This window comes from Rousettus aegyptiacus, unplaced genomic scaffold (genome assembly GCF_014176215.1).
Source record: "Rousettus aegyptiacus isolate mRouAeg1 unplaced genomic scaffold, mRouAeg1.p scaffold_m13_p_2, whole genome shotgun sequence".
Taxonomy (NCBI): Eukaryota; Metazoa; Chordata; class Mammalia; order Chiroptera; family Pteropodidae; genus Rousettus; species Rousettus aegyptiacus.
Genome location: NW_023416295.1, coordinates 138,848,501 through 138,870,729, shown reverse-complemented (window position 1 = coordinate 138,870,729; position 22,229 = coordinate 138,848,501). Strand labels below are relative to the sequence as shown.

The 22,229-nt window shown below is 33.8% G+C and overlaps 1 protein-coding gene across 6 annotated transcripts in view; it reads right to left on the bottom strand.

The window, feature by feature from the left end:
* Positions 1-945: 945 nt before the first annotated feature.
* The window catches only part of CPNE8 (copine 8), a 176,678-nt gene continuing 155,394 nt past the window's right edge, over positions 946-22,229 (bottom strand). For 3 of the 6 annotated variants that reach the window (XM_036236628.1, XM_036236631.1, XM_036236632.1), the window contains one exon: positions 14,559-16,431. In XM_036236628.1, the coding sequence (XP_036092521.1) occupies positions 16,243-16,431 (189 nt within the window). In that variant the 3' untranslated portion in view covers positions 14,559-16,242. Of the gene's footprint in view, positions 5,398-9,908; positions 10,602-14,542; positions 16,432-22,229 lie in introns of those variants that run through there. The other 3 variants (XM_036236630.1, XM_036236629.1, XM_036236627.1) reach the window with 3 other exon arrangements.

Genomic DNA, 22,229 nt, shown 5'->3' with positions numbered 1-22,229 from the left:
ATGTTCAAGGCATGTTTGGGTAAGTTAGTTAAATTTATTCTCCACCCCCACCCTAATTATCTAGTTTATTCCTTTATTTTTGACAATCTAATTATCCAAAGAATAATAACTATGTGTAACTGATATTTTGAAATGGGCTGAGACAGGCGCCAATTTTATGAACTTCATTATTGTTCTCTGTCATTCCCACTAAGAGTCAAGTTACACGAGAGCAGGAGCATGTGTTTATACTATCTGTTCACTACTGAATTGCATTATGTTGTGCAGCTTCATGAAAATGGTGGGTTCTCATTAAATATTTCTTAAGTAAATAAACGGCATCCTTTGGAATAAAAGGTATAGAAGTTAAGAGGGCAAGAAACAACCGATCCAGTATGGTTAAACAAGTAATGCTCTATTAATCTATTTAAGCCATCCAACAGGGTAAACAGGAAATAGAGCAAACAGAACATACTTAAAACTGTTAAAACTGATATCTACATGATTGTGATTTTAGATTATTTATCTGTCTTTTTAGAATAGCTTATACAGTCTCAAATAGGCAAGATTAAAGGAGCAAAATTTTATTAAGATATTTTTAGGGTATTAAGCAAAATTTTCTGGGAAAACATTTAATAAACAGGAGAAAGAAATATTATATAACAATGGTTCCTGAGGTAAAGTATTCATTTTTTAACGTACTGGGGCCTTCAGTTCAATAAGTCTTTGCTGAGTAACTACCATGCATGAGGTAGAGTTCATGGACGGTATAGAGAGAGCATCAAAATTATACTTTCCTAGCCCCTTCGAGGGTGCTTTTTGTTTGTATTTGTTGGATCATCTTTATTTCTTTAAATTGAAAAGTGTTAATTATTATTATTTTTTTAATTTAACTTTGTCTAGCATACAGAAGCAGGATCTTTTGAAGTCATCCCATAATTTCATGCTTTGTTGATATCTGTTATTAGGACATTATTTATATAGAGCATCATAATTACCTGAGCTAATATCAGGCCCTGACTGTGCTCTGTGACTCAGTAGGAAATAGAAGAAAGAGAATATTATAGTACAATGTAACAGGGTAGTTGGGGGAGTACCTAACCACCTATGTGAGGCCAGGGAGGTTTCCTAAGAGCAAATAATAACTGATAAAAAGTAGCGAGGAAAACAGGAGAGGAGACAAAGCCATGGCACATTTACAGAATTAAAAGTTGAGTGGTGTGTGTGTGTGAGTGTGTGCATGTGTGTGTTTATGTGTATGCTTGAAAAGGAATTATGGAAGATGGGAAGGATGGGTAAGATATGAAGATGAAGATGTAAATTGAAACCCATAGTCCATGATAATAAACGGAGACTTTTTACGAAGCATGGCAGGGAACCCTTGATAGATTTAATGAGGAGAACAATATCATCAGATTGGTGAAAGTCCCAGGCTGCAATGTAGAGAGAGGCTCACAGCAATTGATACAAAAGGAAGGGAAGCAAGTTAGATAGCCGTTGTAATCATTTGAATCAGAGATGATGGTGGATTCATACAGAGTGGTAGCAGCAGAAAATGAGAGTTGGTAGATTTCATAGATATTCAAGATACAGCCTAGTCAGAATGGACTAAGTGACAAGACGTGGGAGAAGAGAAAAATGGTTTAAAATGATTTCTGGATTTCTGGATTGAACGTGTGTGCTACTGTTTACAGAGTTAGTCACCCCTGATTTGGGCACTGGCAAGATCCAACATTGTTCCAACTCCACAGCTGTAGCTAGATCACATCTATAAGGAAGAACAGGCATGAAGAGAGCAGCTTCCACATATGCCCTCGCCTCTCTTACTAAATCATCATTCCTGGATTGATGCAGTTCAGAGCAGTGCTATGGCAGATAAATAATCTGGACTTCCAAATCAACCTGAGGTATGAGGTTTAGGAAAAACTGGTGGAGTTTAAGGCAATTAAAAAGCCAAGGAGAATAAGGCAAATTTTTCTGAGAGTGCTTTTATAAATAGCTTCCCATTTAATGATGTATTTCAAACTAAAGATGTTCCCTGGGGATTCCTTAAAATTTTTTATAAATCAGGTACAGATAAAATTGATGCTTCAGAATATTCTTATCTTAGTATTTCAATAAACAATAAAATGAAATATTGGTTTAACATATGATTACTTATCAACTTCTAGTTCACTCAAGGATTCTATAATTTGAAGTTTTCTATAACCTGATAAGAAAGGGGAAGAGGTGAGAGGAAGGAGATTTGAGTTATCTTTATTGGGGAGAGAATGGCTGTAGCTATAAGGCATATGAAAAGTTTAGATTTAGTTGATGTCATTAGATTTTCTAAGACTTTAGAATGACTGTCAAGACTTTCATTCCATAAAATGGTTGGTAAACTCTTACTAGTTTGATTAATTGTTCAAAGCACAACAAATGTTCCTTATTTATTTATTTGACCAAAATCCATTGAATACTCAATATGAACAAACACTGCTAGCCATTAACTCTACGATAACAACACTATATTGTAAATACTGTGATCAAGAATGGACAGAAGAAAGGCAGGGGAAAAAAGGCTGTTTTGGCAATAAGAGTTAATTAGAAAAAGAAAGGGGATAGTGATAAGAATAAAAATTTTTAAATGAAAAATCTTCAGGCTCACAAACAGGATGTCCAATGGAACTACAGAAAGTTCCAAATGATGAAAACAAAGGTTATGTGACAAAAAGTAGCAGGAAATGAGCCTGAAGTAGCAGGCAGGAGTGAGACATGTTGTGAAGAGCCAGTATGCCAAGCAAAGGGCTTTGATTTTGTATTGAAAGCTATGAGAAATTATTGAAGGATTTTAAGCAGAGAAGTGACATAATCCAATTGGAATTCTATTATGATAGTTGGTGATCAGACATATACTGGCAGAAGCCAGTTTTAAGGAGATGGAGAATTGTGCTTACAAAGATCTTCCAAATATAATAACCTGTGCAGGTCACATTTGATGAATTACAAACCTTAACTGAAGTGAAGAATACACAAAGCATTGGTAAGAATCATTCTGATAGTGGAGCAAATTTATTCTCCAAAAAAAAAAAAAAAAGTCTTAGCAATAGAAGAGCAAAAAATATAAGTATACACGAAATAGTGTTTGGACTACATCCTAGGATGTAATAAGCAGCTGAAGCAAATGGTTTGAAGTTGATTTGGCCAGAAACTGCTATCAGATCTTAATCCCCAGCAAATTGCCCTGTGGTATTATTGTTAATCTCAGATACTGAGAAAAAAATAACTAAAGGCATACTGGGGTTTTAGTGGGTCATTCAAATTTAATTACCAGTGTGGACTACTTCCAAACACAGTTATTTTTTTACTATAGCTATCTTGCAACACAAACACCTAAAGCATGTGGCCTTAGTTTCATTTAATATTGAACTGAGAGAAAATGAGACTCTTTCATAATCATGGAGGAATTTATATATTGGAATGATGTTAATCACCTTCATTATAGGCCATATGCTTATTTGAATAGTGCTCTCTAATAATTCTGTGCATTTACTCAAGCAAGTTCTGAAATTTAGAATTTTATGAAAATATTCCCAAACAAGTACAGCAGAAAAAATTGGCTGAAAGTGAATTAGCACAAATAGGGAAATACATAAAGAGTATAAATTCCCGTATCTTTTTATTTTTCTTTTATCATTATATTTTTCTCTACCTCTTTACTGTTTACTTAAAAATAAAAAGATATACCTAGATTGTTTAGGAAACCAATAAAAAGTAATAAATAATTACAAAGAACTGTGAAATTCCATGGAGTAGCTAATGTACCAATCTAGGAAAAACAGTCTTCAGGGATGTCCATGTGGACCAAGCAACGATGCAGCCAAATTTTTATCTCAATACACTTGCTATTTACCATATTTTTAGACACAATAAATGTTTTCCTTTCTCCTTATAAATTTCACCTTGTTCCCCAATTCTTCCTGCCTATGACCATAGGTCAGCATATGGCTTCTTTTGCTAAGGTCTTACCTAAGAACCTAGCCAATGATGCTTTTTGCAGACTTGTAATAAATTCATGCCACAATTATTATACTATTATAAGAGTAGTGTGTTAAAGAGGGGGAGTTTGGGTGAGATGCTATGACTTTCAGAGGTTCCTTAACCAAAAGTTTGTTATTTAAAATATTGTGGAAGTGGTAAGAAAGATATGCAACAAATTAGAGAAAGCACGATTTGTGGAACAAGTTATGTTTCATATTATCTAAAGTAATAAAAAAAAAGAGGTAAGTTTTTTAGAGTAATCTCTTAAAATCTTGGCTGCTATTGATCATAGCAAGCAATATTATTTTTCTGGATTTTTCAAAAACAGTTTAGTTGAAGTATAATTTGTAAACCATAAAATTCACCATTTATAAATGTGAAATTCATTGATTTTAGTAAACTTAAAGATTTGTGCAGCTATCACCACCATGAAGTTTTAGAATATTGTGATGTTTTGTTGAGTTTATTATTTAGCAAAATTAACATACATGCAGCTTTTAGTAAATAGAATAAGGTAAAGGTATATGAGATTAAGCCGACACCTGGTCTACCATTGGGCTCAAGGAATGTGAGGTTATCTGGTGAATGGGTGGACTGAAGCACTAAAGTCTAGTTACAGGAGAAAATGTGGCATTTCCTTGAGGAAATCATTCTGAAGTAAAAAGCATTTTCATCAAGTAAATTTTGTTAGTCAGCAGAGGGATCCAAGCTTCTGACTCCAACCTGGTGTATGTTACTAGAGATTTGTTGTTTCTTCCACTCCCATATTCAATTCCAGTGGCTTTTTGCCTGGTATATATTAGGCACTAAATAGATATTTGTTTACTGAAACATTATTTGAATGAGATTTTTTTTATTTATATGGAGAGATCTAAAGAGCAGATTTTGAGACAATAAGAAATGTAACAATGCAAAAAAATATAGCACGATAAGTAAAAGGGGGCATTTTTCTTTTCTCTTCAACAGGACACTGAGTAGCTCTGACATATGACAGTTCCACTAATTGGCTGCAGTAAGAAACCACACTACCTACAGGGAGATAGTGGTACCTGTGAATAAAGTTGAACCCAGGAGACATGGTTTGGTGACGGATCAAAGAAGAGTTATGAATAGTGTGCATTGAATTGTTCTGAATAAGTCAGCATATGAGTTGAATCACAGAGGTCTATGGGGAATAAGAGAGGCTACCTTCCTTCTCCACCTCATCCTGTACCATCCTCGCCTTTGCTCAATAGGCCCTTGCCACGGTAGCCCTCTTTCTCGTCTTCTACCATGATAAATTATTTCCTCCTTGAGGTCTCCTTGATAGCCGTTTCCTCTTTGTGAATGTCCTTTTCTCTTAGATCTTGGAGCTGATTATTCGTTTTCAGATTTCAGTTGACCTCTTGATTGCTCAGTCTAAAATAAGCACAAAAACACTTTTTTATCGTATCACTCATTTTATTTTTTTCATTGCATTTATATACAATAATATTGCATATATGCTTATAAATAAGATATATTTACACATAAATTTATATATTATATAAAATACTTATAATATATATAAGCATTATATTAGAAGCATGATGAAGAAAATAATAACAAAGTAACTTTACTTGGATTAAAGTTTTGAGGTTGTCTTATAAAAATGTATTGTAAAACACTTTCTCCAAGAGGTTTGACATCTCCAAGAGGTCATTCAGCTTTGTTGCTAAGTAGGTCCAGTAAGAGAAGATTTGCTATCTCTTAGGTCAAGCCATTCTGTAGTAGAAGGATTCTAATTTTCCATAGTGATAGAAAATATGTTTTCTTGTAACCTTACATCTAATCCTGCTTCTTTCCCTTTGAAGCTATAAAATAGATCTAGATATGATATTTACACATTAAATTTTTCCAATATTTGATAGAATATAAGTTTTGGCAACTTTAATTTTTAAACAGAAATGAGAACATTGTAATGTTCTGGGAAGATGGTTTCTTGAGTTTATTAAAATATTTAGGAAACAGTAACCAAAGCAAGGACATTATCAGACAAAAAGCAAACAAGAATTTACTGAAGTCACTAAAGTGGTTGGTTGGCTGGGTCTTCATTTTGCTGCCATGGAAATGAGGGGAGGGGAGAGCCTTAGGTATAAGGCAGAGCAGACGCAAGTTCAAGAAGTTGAGTATGACTGGTGACTGGTAGGCTCAAGTTTTCATCTTGTAGTTTATTTTAACCAGCAGGTGAAGAAATATCAACCACTGAAAATAGCTTGAAGCTTTCAGAGCTATTTTTTTTTTAACTTCTGATGTTATTTTGTGCCAAAAAATATTTTACTACTGGCTTGTTGCTTTCCATTGAGACTTTAGGAATAACTTCATTCACATGAGAGAAAAAAGAAATAGTCTGCGAGCTATTTGCAGTACAGATTCCATCAAAAAGAGATCAGAACAGTGTGAAAACTCTGTCGAGCTTTATGCTTCTCCTGAAAAAGTAGAATGAGTGAAATTAAAATTTTTCATTCAAGTTAAATTGCATGAACATGGTTCTTGGCTATTTCTATAATATCAACCCACTGGACATTCGATTTGGTTTAATGTATATTTATTGAGTACTGAATGTGTACCAGGCCCTGTGCTGGCTGTAAATAACCAACACAGAGATGCAGTCCCTGTCCTCAGGAAGCTCACTGTCTGGTGAGGAAAACAGACCTTTAAGTGAGGAAATATCATTGTCTCAACACAGTTGTGGATAGGCATACTGCACACTGGACCCCATAGGAGGATACACGAGGGACATCTGTCCCAGTCTTGGAGGAGCAGGGAAAGATCCTCAAGGAAATGATGTCTGTGGTGAGACTCAAAGGAGAGGAGTTAACTAGGAGACGTGCGGAAGGTGTGAATAAACTTACAAATAACAAAGCTCATGACTCCCTTGAGATACAGTAAGTAGTTCAGTGTGGCTAAAGCATGTGTATTGAAGCTGGGAGAGATACAATTATAAGGCTAGACAGATGAACAGAAAGCAGATCTTGAAATGTTTCATGTTTGGTTATAAACCAAGGAGGAAGAGAATGCAAATGAATTCTCATTCATATTCTCTGATTTCAGGTGACGTTGCTCTATTCAAGATCTTAGTTTTACCTACACTGTATTTCACCATCACATAGTACTATGAAACTCAACAAATATTTGAATGAATGAATAAATAAATTTTGGAACAATTCTATCGTCAAATAGATGCTTCTTAGTGAACTCCTTTTCTTACTGCTTCAGTCTTCTTACTTTCTCTCCTCATAAAAGGGCATGCTATTTGTCTTTAGGAAACTTTCATTATAGTAGGAAACACAGATATGTTAATAATTCTAAGAGCTTCCATTTCTAACTAGGATTGAGGAGCTTATGACAAACTAACCCCCCCCCCACACACACACACGCACACATCCCTCCAGAAAAGTCAAAGGGGATGAATAGGGGAGTAGGAGAAATTGAAAACCAACTATGTAACTGTGATAGGGATCCTCAGTCCAGGATGCTATGAGAGTGCACAGTCAATATTACCTGTACGGATGAGGGAAAGGGTCCAAAAATCATGCCGAAGCTGAAAACTAGGGCCCAAGGCCTTGGAAAGAAGGGATACTCATTTAGTCAGGTTCAACATTCTGCATCGATTTTTTTTTTTTTTTTTGACGAGGTATTTGCTGAATTTAGCTTAGGGTGTGAGAGTGGGTAGAGATTAAGACAAAATGCTAGATCAGTTGCTAAGAGAGCAATGTCATTGAGTTATGAAATAAAACTTAATGTTCAGAATTATTATAAACGAGAGAACCTGGTAAATGCCCTACAATCTTGTTTGGAACCCTTGCAAAGGTACATTGTAGGTGTAAGTGTGAAGGAGAGATAGGATTTGTCTCACAGAGTGTGTACTCCTGCTTCGAAGCAGCTCAGCTCCTGATTAAATTAAGTTGATCCATCTACTTACCTATAAGGAAGGAGAATACTCTATGGAAAAACAAACAAATTTAGAAATTCTATAATTTTCCCAAACACGTTTCAGGTTTTAAATAAAACTTATCAGACAAACCAAGAAACAGGATGATTTTTATATATATGTATAGGTGTGTATATATATATATGTACACGTCTATACATATATATCCAACAGCACCCCAGATATTGAAGTTATCAGACATAAGTTTAGTGTGCTCAAAAAATAGAAAAGATGATGAAAATGATCACTAAAGAAATCAAAATTTATCAAATATAATCAAATGAAATAAAAAGTACAATGATCAAAATTAAGAATTTAATAAATAAATTTAACAGAAGATTGAAACCAAGAGAGGATTAGTGAAATAGAAAATAAATTAATAGAAAATGTCCAGCAGAAGCATAGAGAAAGATGGATGGAATATATTTTAAGGTGTATAGTAATTTATAGGGCATGTAACTGAAATCCCAGAAGAGGAGTAAAGAATGATGCAGAAGAAATTTTTAAAAGGATAACCACTGATAATTAAAAAACATTTTTTTGTTAAAATTTTTAAGAATAAACTATAAATCCTAGAGGGTTGATTTCTTAACAATGAAAGTAAAACGGCAATGGGGTGACAACTTTAAGATGGAGAGCAAAAATATAAATGTCGACCTAAAACTTTTTGTATAGAGAAAATATCTTTAAAAATAAATGAAAAATAAAGACCTTTCCAGAAAAACAAAAACTGAGAGAACTCGTTACCCATCATCTCAATAAAAGAAAAAATAGAGTTCTTAAGGCAAAGGAAAATTATCTCATATGGAAATACTGAAATCCAGGAAGTAATGAAGAAAAATCGAAAAGATATATGGGTAAGTATAAATTACTATAAACGATACAAAATTAATCTCAGTATCTTATGGAGTTTAACAATAATGTAGAATTAAAATACATTGCAACAAAATTGCAAAAGTTCAGAGTTAAATCTACGATCCTGGCATTATTTGGTATACATACTAAAATCTTTAGAATCTAATAAATCAGGATACATATTATAATCACACGTGCTTCAGAGTGTGTTCCAGTTAAAATAACTTTTTTAATTGAGAGAACTTCAGAAGGATAGTGCTGTAAGGACCTTTGAAAATATCACACCAATATATGGATGATAAAAATTAGGTCTAAATATTTAAGTGATATTTTACCAAAATCAGACAGCTGAGATGGAAGCTCAGGTCTTTCGACTCTAATGTACGACATCCTAATGAGTTATAAAAGAATAGTAAAAGAATATGAGAACCAGAGGCTAATTGATAAGTAATCTTATTATAAAATAAAAATGTTTGATTTATTAAAAAGTCAGGTAAGGAGAAACAACAAACAATACAAATGGAGCAAATTTTTAAAAACAGTAAGATGATAAATATTAACCTAAATATATCAGTAATTACATGAACTCCTACTCTGGGATATTACCTCCCTAATAAACTACATGCATCACAGTTTTTGTTTAGGAGAGAACACAAAATAAGAATTGTGCATTCTTACTTGCCAGATGGGGGAACCTCAGTCAGGAGTGGCTGTGCAGATTGAGTCACATTGTAGACAAGGGACTCATTGGGAGACTGTTGGGGCCTTTGAGAGAGTGGATAAGTAACTCCTTTCTGCTCTGAAGCAACCAGTAATAGGACAAAAGAATAAAGTAGATGAGCGATAAAGCAATACTTTTATCTCTGACAATGATCATATTGCAGAATGTGACTCATATCTTTAGGCAAATGAGTTTCCTGTTAATGAACCGCGGAAGTAGACAGATTGACCTCCTGAAGTGATATGGGAGTAAGACCTCACCACTGCAAACATAACCTTCTCCCAGGGAGGCAGAGCAGAATACCTATACACGGGCTAAAAAATAAAAAAAAAAAAAAAAAAAAAAACAAAGAGAGAGAGAGAGAGAGAGAGAAATTGATTCCTAGTCATCTAAGGAATTCAGGAAAGCTTTGTTGAAAAGCAATATTTGAGCTGAGGCTTGGTGAATGAGCAGTTTGACAGTTATAGACAGAGGTTACATGTAAGCTACTGCTTTGTAAAAGGTTAAATGCTAAATCAAAGTCATTACTGTGGTTTAGAAAATACTTATAGGAAATAGATTGCCTAATGGAGAATGCAGGTAAGATTTTGAATATTTATTCATTCCTTCTTAAAAAGTTAAATGGAATTCAGTCTTATCAATAGGTGGGTGGAATTCTGAGCTAAAATCAACATGTATAGCTTCAGTCCTCCACATTTCTTTTCCATAGCCAAATTCATATTCATTAAATCCTTCTCCCTTGTTGCTGAGCAGAGGGTGCAAGAATACATTAAAAATCATAACTATTAGCAGAGTAGGATTTGCAAGTCAGCCCATCCTATTATAAACACAGTTGCGCAGTTCTAACCTTCTGCATTCTTGGCTATGCTCCGTGCAGGCTGGGAATATTTCCCTCAGGATAGAAAATCAACACCAGGAAAAGCAGCAAGTGCTTGTAAAGTATTGTCATTTCTTCTGTACTCCATGTCCTTGTTTACCGTCCCCACATTTACTGTTGCCTACATGAATCAGGTACACGCATGAGCGAAGGTGCATATTTACCCACTGTGCGCAGACACACCTTTGCACAATCCGCTTAGAAATACAAAAGCACAAATAAAATGCAAAAGTAAGAATACAGTATACTCTTCCAGTACCTAAACTATAAATTCTTATTACTTTCATTTCTTAAGGTAGAATGTGGGCCAATGTGCTTTTAAAGAAGTGTTTTGTTTAGTTTTGTTTTATTTAGCATACTTGGTCAAAGGTAATTTCAAAGTAGAAATAATATAAGATGCTGGCATTTGTGAATAGTTTCTTCTCAGACTATCCTGAGTCAAGACCTGTGGCTATCAGATATGTCAGAGCTTTATTACTCTCTTCTCTCCCACTGCCTGCCTGCCTTTTGACCATTTCGGTGCTAATTAGCCTGAGAGAAGGTGGAGAGAGATGGTGTTAATCTCTTCACAGTTCTCCGTTTAGAGGAGGGATAAATAGATGTGGGGAAAGTACGGTTTGCTGCTATTTTAAGATTTTACTGATCTCTCTGTCTAGATACATTGAGATTCAAGCCTATCTTAAAATATCGTTATTAATGTACATTCCTAGCGACCAATCTTTTGATTTAACTCACTTTCACTAATTCAATATATAGATCTTCAAATACAGACAATGAACAAGTAATTAAAAATGTGATAAATAAGAGGAAGAGCAGAGACATAAGCATAAGGGCACATACAAAAAAACCTCAATGACATTCACAGGGTAACGGAACTCTGGCATTTTCTCCCATTTTCCCCATATCAGGGAGACCTGGTTCTCAGGCGAAGAAAATAGTAAGAATATGTGACTAACTTGGAGTAATGGCTAAGCTAATAACCTGCCTTTTTAAATAAGAAGCTGAGATTTTTCACTTGCTGACCAGTCTCTCGGAAGGCTCTTTGGTAGCTCAGTATATCAATGTCAAGTTCATTCAATAACCTCCTCCCATCAGGTTCTTAAAGGGCCAAGTTTTTGGGTGTGCTCCAATTAAAATACCTTTTATCACTGAGAAAACCACAGAAGGATAGTGCAGTAGGGACTTTCAAAAATATCACCCCAAATAAGGATGATAAAAATTAGGCTTAGATATTATGGTGATGGTTTGCTAAAATCAGCCGAGATGGAAGCTCGTGTCTTTTGACTCCAATATCTGGCATCTTAATCAATTGTGCTTCTGGTGAAGCATTAGAAATTTTATAACCAACCTATTGAAGAGGCCAAGCATGTACATAATCCATTGGGTTTAGATTTTGAATCATTGATTTGAAACTACTATAACCTCTTAGAATAGCTGTTAGCAACAGGACAAGTAATAATAAGTGTTGGAGAGGATGTGGAGAAAAAGGAATCCTCATACACTGCTGGTGGGACTGCAAATTGGTACAGTCACTATGGAAACAGTATGGAAGTTCCTCAAAAAACTAAGAACTGATCTACCATATGGGTATTTACACCAAAAACTTGAAAACCCGTGTCGAAAAAGATATTCGCACACCGATGTTCATAGTAGCATTATTCATAGTGGCCAGAACATGGAAGCAACTGAAGTGTCCTACAATAGATGATTGGCTAAAGAGCTGTGGTACGTATAAACAATGGAATATTACTCAGCCATAAGAAGAGAGGAAATACTGCCATTTGCAACAACATGGATGGACCTCGAGATAATCATGCTGAGTGAAGTAAGTCAGACAGAAAAAGTTGAAAAGCACATGATATCATTTATATGTGGGATATAAACCTAAAAGCAACAAATGAACATGACAAACAAACAGAGACTCATGGACATGGACAATGGACTAGTGGTTACCAGAGGGGGAGGGGGAGGGGGGGGGGAGGGGAGAGGTAGATGGGGTAAAAGGGGTCAAATATGTGGTGACAGAAAGAAAGCTAACTATAGGCAGTGAATATATATATATATATATATATATATATATTTTCATGCTTTACTGCTAAATTGTACCTCTGAAACTTACTTGATTTCATTAACCAATGTCACCTTAAAAAACAAACAAAAAACTACTATATGTCTTCAGAAAATAAAAAATTAAAAGTACCTACAATTTTTCAGCCCTCCAGACTACCATTTGATGAACTAACTCAGGATTTGTAAACTGATATCATAAATGTTTTTTGTTAGGTTCATTTAATGTTTACTACTTGAAAGTTTGTTCTTGATGAACCCAAAAGAGCTTTTAGTGATATTCCCTTTGTGTAATCAGGGTTCCTCTACTTTTAAATCTTCTGGCTCAGAATTATCATCTAAAGTGCATGGTGCATTTGCCCATCTCTCAATTGTTGTTGTTGAAAATGATAAACTAGTAAAACAATTTGTTAATCTTAAGTAATTTCAGATTTTAGGATTTAAAAAAAGTTTTGATATGTGTTTTATTTAGTATTTCTTATCAGAATTACCTAATGGAAATTTTAAGTTATCAAACTGGTGGTTCTCTGTCAAAATTATTGAATCAGTCTTATAATTTCTATTAACTTATTGTATAAGATGGGGAAGATTTCCCAAAGAGGAGTTATTTTTAAGCCAATGCTAAACATGGTCCTTCCTTTATCCTTCCTCCTAATTTGTAAGGTCAATGATTTTGACCTCTGTGACTAATAGCAAATCTTATCTTTATGAAATCAACTTATCTAAATTCATTAGGAATGCCCAGCAGACCTATTTCATGGAATTAAATTACTGAATTACTCTGTGATGAGAAAATCATGAGGTCATGGCCACTATTGCTTTAAAACTAAATGAGCAAATCTTTAGACCAGTTTACTTTTGCTCTTTTCATGATAATACCTCAGCGGTCAACTTTCTCTTAGATTTTGGCTCTTAGAGGATCTCCAAGGTCCAGGTTGTGGAGCAATGGCAAATGATGGGGTTAGGATGGTTTGATAAAGTTTGAAGTATAGCCCTGGCTTACTGTTTGAAGACATTGCCTCTAAAACTGTTCAGAATTCTGTGATATGAATCAGAATTATTATGTCTTTACATAGTATTCTTAGTACAAACCACATTTGGAGACTTCTGTTTATGATGTTAGAATATTTTGTTTAATTATAAATAAATATTTCTATAAAGTTAAATAGTTGTTGGGGGTCCCAACAATTAAAAAAATAATTTCGATATGGGTATTTACTCTCTATTAGAAAAACATTTCTATTTGGTGAATCTTTACTCTGGTTCTGAAATAAGAAATCTGAGTTATGAACATTGCTAGGATGATCATCTATGAAAACAGCGATAAACATAGCTCAGGCTTGTACTATCAGTTCCTTCACTTTCCCTTTCACATCTTCAAAGGAAGGCCTTTCCAGCATTTGTATGCTCATGATGTACCAAGTCTTCCTCATCAAAAGAAAAAGGTATCTTAAGAAAAGATCTACTATAAAAGCCTTTTGGAAATAAAAAGTCTTGGTGCAAACATTTATATCAGTATGTTTATAAAATGTGCTTATTAATCTTGAAATTTCCATGCCTTTCATCTCAGCACCTCACTATATTTTCTGGAATGAAAGGCTTTTCCTATTGTTAAATACCTTTCAGGTATCAGCAGAGCACATGGAGGAATATTTGGCAGGAAGGTGGAGTGAGGAGCACAGCAATGGTGAGTAATTTGCCTCTGGAATTTTTCATTGCACAGCCCCTAATGGCAAATTACAAAAATTAGGTAGTTATAACAAATATTTTCACAATGGTAATGATCTCTGACCGCTGATTTAGTCTTGGATAAATTACTCGACCCCTTCAGTCTTGTTTTTGTCATTATGCAATGAAGAGACAAGAGTAGGTGTTTTCTAATCTTACACATACAACTAATATTACATATGTTTCTGATAGTTATTGTCAGCCATACAAAGGATAGGTTTGTAACTGAGATTGTTTCATTCTTAGCCATCTACCTCTACTAGGTTTTGGTACATTATTATTTAGATAAGAAAGGGCAATTTAAAAAATTTTCTCCAATCAGTTCAAAGAAAAAGAACTAATGTTTGACAAAAAGGAAAGAATATTGACCTTCTTTATTTTTGTTATTTTGGACAGATGAAGATAAATAAAAAATCTGTAGGTTAATAAACTGTACTGGCATAAATATTTAAGATCAGTAAAGGAAATGTCAGACTCCATGTCATTATACATAAAATTTACAGAGCAAATAGTTATCCTTTTAAAGATTTTAATACATATTTAAAAATGGACAATTTAGTATTACATAATTATATAACATTGATACTGTTAGATATGTGGATATATATATTTTTCTTTTCAGTAAAATAGTTTCATGCTTATAAAAGTCACCCTAAGTCAACTTGGGACAAAGAGAACAACATACAGTAAACATAAACCAAGTAGTAAATAGTAAAACTAAGGAAAATATTATAAAGTAGTTATATTGTTGACACAAAAGAAAAAAATAAATACACTTTTCTATTATTTGAAGGCATTTCACAATCATTTCCAAGAATTCTGTGAGGATTTAAGGCCATTTGTTCTAAAGAAATGCTTTAATTTGGACACAACATCACAAAACTTTAATTCTTGTAAAAACTGTACATGCAAAAACTCTTTACAATTAATTGTGGACAGGCAGATTAGTATATAGGAGAGTAAGTTATTTCACAAATGTGTTGTGCACTAAGTCACATGGTTGTGTATATTTAACTGGGAATTTCACAAAAAAACTTCCAGCCTGTGCACCCTGTGTGGCAATGTGGAAAGGTGATAAGGAATCCAAGAGAGCCAGTATCCCTTTGAATTAAAATATCTAGACAAGGTATAATAGAATAAAAAGTTTAAAACTTCTGCTACATGATTCACAGTTAAATATTCTGGGTTTTAGTCTTTCTAACTAGCATTAATATAAAGATGCTACTTTTAACACAAAGTGTTTTCTGTGCATTTGCAGTTCACAATGTTTCACTTTAAAAAATTTTTTTAGCATTACAAAACATAAACTCACTGCGGTCTAAATTTAGAACCCAAATTCCATGAAAAATGCATGTTCTTACAGGATACACATCTGCTAAGCTTAAACTCCCATACCTGGCAAACAATGCAGAGGAACTGATTACTAAGCAGATGCAGCTTCCTAAGACAATTCACTTACTGAGAAATATGGAAGTATATCTTTCTTTTCCCTTGTTTGCAATTGTATTTGTCCAGACAGTCATTCAAAGAGATATTGCTCTTGTGATTATAGCTATTGCCATTTAGAAGACAAAGGATTCAATATTCAAAACTCTTATTTTTAAGAACAGTTATAAAAGTATGGAAATTTAAAAAGTAGTAACATGTAAACATTGATACATAGGGACTGCTTTCTCATACACACAGCAGTCGAGGACAATATTTGAGTTAAAAACATAGTTTGTGCTTTTTCCCAACAACACATTGGAAATTAGCTGTTTCTCAAAAAAAGAAAAAAAAGAAGGTAAAAGATTCAGAGAAGACATCCATATTTTGCTTCAAGCATTCAAACAAATTTTTCTGTTGCTCATGCAACAACCATATTTACAGTTTTGGTTTAGGAAGAGCATTAATTTTGGATCCCAGAAAGCATATTAACCAGCACTTCTGAAAACAAACCGAGAAAAGTTTCTCATTCCCTGGTTCATTACAGAGCACCAGGAGCAAAGCTTAACTCAGCAGTTCTAATTGACGTGTAGTTAACATGAGCATTTCCGAGCACAGTCATATTTGAGTCTGTAACACGTGGGTAGGCGGGGTGTATGGGGGAGGTGCAGGCGATGGCTTGATTCCTCGGGCCCTCATGTAGGATAAAAACTGCTCAGGGATCTCAGCTAGGACATCTTTAGCCAATCTAGCCATGCTCAGTATGTGGTTTCCGCTTCTGTCAATATAATCCCTGAATGGCACAAACTAAAACAGAGGTGAAAGAAAGTTACTTCAGAGATTTCATTATGCTATTTAATAGTCACTAGAATCAGCACATGTTAAGTGTTAGGTTGTAGGAGTATCAGAGAAGCCTGGAGTAATGGTAATAATTACTATGTAATTAAAAGATATGTGATTCATTACAAACAATTGTTTCACAGTGACCAAAACTCTATTATACTCTATTGAAAAAGGGATGTAATTGTTTTCTATGTTCCTCCCACCCCCGACCCCATAACTCATGTCTCCTCGTCCCCATAGACCCACCATGTTGCTACATGTGTTCTGCAGTTTTGAGTTCTCTATCTAGGCTGATTCCTGATCGGATGAAGCACTGAACCTCTTTCAGGGCTGTTTCCTGTTAAATAGAGTTAATACAGATTTCCATCCAAAAATATTACTCAATGCAGGGTAAAAAAAAAGAAAATAGCATTTATTGTTGAAGATTCCTAAATACATGTAATTATTACTAGCCCATCAAATCATATGGACATGAACATGAAATGCACAGTTTGTATTAGTGGGAACCTGAAATATTTAGTATATGAGTCTTGCCCCTGTGTTGATTTTTTAAATGTTATTTCAAAAGGCAAAAACAAACAAACGAATAAAACATAGAACTTGGCATGAGATTTTGGTATTACTTCTTACTGAAATACCATCATTCTTATTTTTACACCATATAAAAATGATTGCTCTATCTTTATACAAGTAATTATGTGAGAGCCCTTATCGGCTCAGCACCAAATACTCTGGCAATAGATTGCCTAATTCCATTCTCATTTATAATGATCACTTAAGTTAATAAACACAGCGCTGTTTGAGGACATTAGTTCAATTTCCCCTTAGAGACATGATTCTTGAAGCAACTTGGAAATGATTGTAACTGTTAATGTTGTGATAGTTTGGGAACACAGTAATTTTAGGTCTTAGAGAAAAGGCATTTTGTGTGAAGACATTTTAGGATACTGAACGATTTCTAAGTATATTATTTTTTTTTCCTTCTTTAATTCTCCCTCCTCCCCCACTTCCACCCCTGACCTACAGATGTTGCTGTCTCCCCTTAAGAACTGGATCTCTGAAGGTGAGGCTCTTCCTTCCACATGCTTGCTGCATCCCCCAGGGCACTCAGGGGGCCTGGGGCACTCGGGGGGCCTGCACACCCAGGGCATGGTCTGTGGCTCCACCTGGGGAATGAACCCAGGACCTTCTGTGTGTAAAGCAGACATGCTAACCATCACACTATGGAGCCACCCCCTAAGTATATTGTTTTAAATTTTAAATTAAATCATTTTCCCCTAGAGAAAAAGAAAGTGAGCACACTCTCATGTCAAACTGTAATATAACTTTTAAATTTATTTTGAAAAACTCTTGATTTAAGCAGTTACTCAAGACATGCTTTCAGAAACAACTGTTATTAGGAAGCACGCTTTAAAACGGTCAGGTTGTTACAGGTAAACCGAGTTAAAATTTTAAGAAATCGAATAATGGTTATGAAGTGAAAGCGGTCTCTTTTATGAAAGAGTAGAAAATCACCTCTTTTTAGAATACAACCCACTATTAGCAGAAGCATATCTATATAGCTATAATTCTACCCTATCAGTCTGAAGAGGAAAACTCAGCATAGCTTTTATAATCTTTACTTTTCTTCTACACCAGGGAAAAAAGTATCATAGGTGACAAATCTTTCTCTTATCCCTGAAGGTGACTAAGTAAGGATATGAAAAAACTAACAGGGTGAATACAGTCTTCAGCTGAGAAGACAACTAGGGGGATGTGAACTTTTGCAAAGTCATATTAACTGTGGATAAGACCTGACATTTTTAGTAAGAAATCAAAGAGGTGCAACACAGTGAAGGTTTAGTTTCTCTCCGAAACTATAATTCGAAAAATGAGAAAACAGGAATCAACAGTTAAGGATAAAAGAGAAATAGATGTCTATTTGTAGCTATAGTTTATTTCATCCTTGTTTTAAAAGGCATAGTATTTTAAAAATTAATGTTTAATAATGTTGGTATGGTTAGTATACATCTAATTATTTTTTAAACTATAGTTTTTTAAAGGGTTAATTTAAAAAATGTGTAGCTAATAACTACATTTCGGGAAAATGACGACGCCTCCAGCAAACAGTCGGTACTTCTGTAGGGAAGAAGGAGATCTCACCTGCCTTGTTTCTCCTTTACCTCAACTTTGCTCTTATATGTTTAGATTCTTTGCTTTTCTTCTACACCAGGGACATTAAACTCATGTACCTTTTTTCACTATTGATTCTCACAAACTCTGGAACTAGACTTCCCAAGTTCAGAGGCTGGTCCTGCTACTTATTAGCTGCATGATCTTGGACAAGTTGCTTTCCACTTTATCTCAGTTTCCTCTTCTATAAAATGAGAATGATAATATCTACTTCGTTGTGTTGTTGTTTCGAATGGTACTCAACTCGTAATATGTACTATATGTGATAGTTGTTATCATCATTACTTTTGCTATTAATCAATTTATACATTTACATATTCAATATACATATGTAACTATCTTAATAGTTTTCTATTTACATTTATATCAAATAATAAATATAAGGAATATTCTTATCGATACGATCTCTTTCAAACATAATATCAGTATCGTAATCTAAAATAGTAATTTCTGGATTTTCTGTAATTTTAAAACACCTGTTATTTCACCTTTCTAGCAAATGCTATAAGATGTGTTAAACCTTTTATTGAAGTAAATTAAAATTCATTTTTAAGAATATTATGATACTCTGGAATGTCAAAACCAAGAACCACATTTACTATTCTCACAATACATATGGTTCTACTTATCTAAGAAATAATTTAAAAAAACAGTGGGTATAAAGAAATGTATATTACATTTAACTTAGGTTTGTTGAGTCGGGGCACAGATGTGCCCCTTGAGTATTAAGAGACCTTGCCCCGGGTTGAATCACTGTCACAGTAAGTTACTATTATCAACAGGACTACACTGCATCCCACATGTGTGCTGGGCGCAGAAAAAAAAAATGTTGAGAACTTTCTAATCATGAACCTAATTTATCTAAATCTTTTCCAAAGGAACATTCATTGATTCGGTCATCAGGAGGTACCCTCGTAGGTGAGAGATAAAAATTACAGGTGACTCTTCATTTCCTTTACCTATTATTAATGTCAAAACTTACAGTTTTTCATGAAAAAATGTCCTCTTACTATTGTACATATCCTTCTACAATTACAGCTTTCAACCTCTCAGACCACTCTATTTACCGTCCCTTTTAATCATTCATTTCTGAACATCGTACCTGGGACCTCATGTTCAAAATAATGCCCACATTTGTAAATGTGTGTTGATCATTAACTTGGACTCTTAAAATGCTCAGGTTGGAGGAATAAATCAATTTTCACTTGGCCCTAAGTTATCACATTCATATGAATAATACCAATGAATGTATTCTGTTCCATAGACATACACTATATCCTTGATACTCTACATCTTTCATTAAGCTTCTATCCACCCCAAGGGAAATGTTCCTCATGGCTATGCTAATAGATGGCTTTTCCTATTTGTGAAAACAAGTTTAAATCAGTTTGGGCAAATGGGCTTTTAGTTGTTGCTCTGTTCAAATTTGCTTGATTGTTCCTACTGTGCAGAGCTCCATTAGTGATTTTCAAATCTAAGCCTTCAAGGTTATTATTCTCCTTTTAATGGAAAATATTATTTAAATATAATTTTTAAGAAAATGATAGGCTGGCCAGCAGCTGCATACAACCATGAGAAATGACAATGCATTATACTCAATGGCCAATCTATAGCACAAGCAAGCAAAAGCAAACAAACAAATAGAAAGCTTATATATATATATGTATATCATATATGTATACATATGTATACATATATGATACATATATGTGTGTATATATACACACATATATGTATACATTTGTCCATTTAAGAAATTTGGGGTTTTATTTTTTGTGCATTAACTTGATTACCTTTGACATGTACAAAATTGAAAGTAGTGAAAGTAAGAGAGCCTAAATAGACTCTATTTTCTGATAATATTTTAGCAAGCAGTGTTTATAGTATTGATTATGATGGCTTAGATATTTTTTCATGATAGGAAGATTAACAATGTTTTTCTTGGTATATCCTTGCAACTCTGATATTATAAATATTCAAGAATATTCCTATTCTAGAAAATAACTTGTTTTAAAATGTTTTAGTGGACGGTAAAAGCTGGATAGCTATGATGATGGAATGTTTTTTAAATCTTATTCAGGATGAAAGAGAGGATGTGAATTTTTCTTCAATACCATAAGATAAATAAATTATTACCTTGCTTATTATTTTTAAAGACCAATCACCATTTAGGAACTCCTCCGTGAAATTAGAAAAAGGTATATTAAATCTCCTTAACTAAATGTAGACACGTGAGGCAAGATGGCACTCATTCAGGAGGCTACTAATTCTCTGGGAACATTTTAATTTCTTGTTCAATATCTGTAAGATCTCACAGCTCTTTCAGTTCAACTTTATGTAGTAAAATCTCTTGAATATTTAGCTGTATCCCTAGGTGCCTTCCAAACCTTGGGGAAACCCAGTATCATTTTATGGTGGTGGACTAGTCTTAAGAATTCTATCAAGGAGAGGACACATATTATACTAATATACTGATAAGTTACAAAATATTTCATATATGTTACTTTTTCTGAGACAATATCATGGAAGGAGCAAAGATAAAAGAATTTAGAGTTTTAGAGGTAATGAAACAAAGGCTCAAGGAGATTTATTGACTAGTCCAAGATCAGAGTGCCAACAATATAATTTCATAGATCTGGGTCCTATCTCAATATTCTGTCCAATGTAGATAGCCATTGAGAAGCTAAATACTTTCATGATTAAGGGAATTGTTATTTTATAAATAAAATAACAAATGCTGGTTGCACTAATATAACATATTAGTCTTCTTACATGTTAAAGAAAACCTTAAGGATGTAAACAATCTTAACTACCTCCTAAAGGAGAAAGTAACAAGTTTCCCATAAGTATCATTTAGATGATACTATGAGATATGGGGTTACCTCTGTTAACTTTGTAAAGATTCATTACAATAGTAACATAACGCAATTTCAAGAACTTCACATTCATATTTTCCTTTAGTAATTTAATTTTTGGAAACTGTGAGCCAGACATTATGGAGAGCTTTAAGATAAAGTGTGATTGCTTGGACCTATAATTATGCTGATGAGATTCAGGTGAATAATCATGTATTTAATTATGAAAACAAACACCATGGGATTCTTAAATAGATGACCACATTACCATGTTGCCTTTCTCAGCTGCTTTTAACCTAATCATTCATATGTGTATCTGCTTTTCACTCTACCAAGAATGATAAGTTTAAAAGTTTAAAATCATATTTATCTTTTTAAAAACTATTTTACAAATGCTTCTAATTTAAAATTTAATTTTACTGACTGATAAAGAGCAATGCTTTTTAAATCTTTATCATTATTAATCTTTGTGTTATTATATTTACAAATTATTTTATATTACATTCTCAAATTATTTTAATCACTTTTTGTCATTGCTGTATCTTACTAAGTTCTATTTCTGGAATGTATTTTATATACATTATCTCGTTTAATCTTTTCAACAATGCCAGACACTGAAATTTAGACAATCCAGGATTTGAAACAAATTCTATCAGATTTCAAATTAGATTCTCTTAATGACTATGTTATGGGTGAATGCATAAATTATTATTTAGGAGTTATATTAAAGTCCAT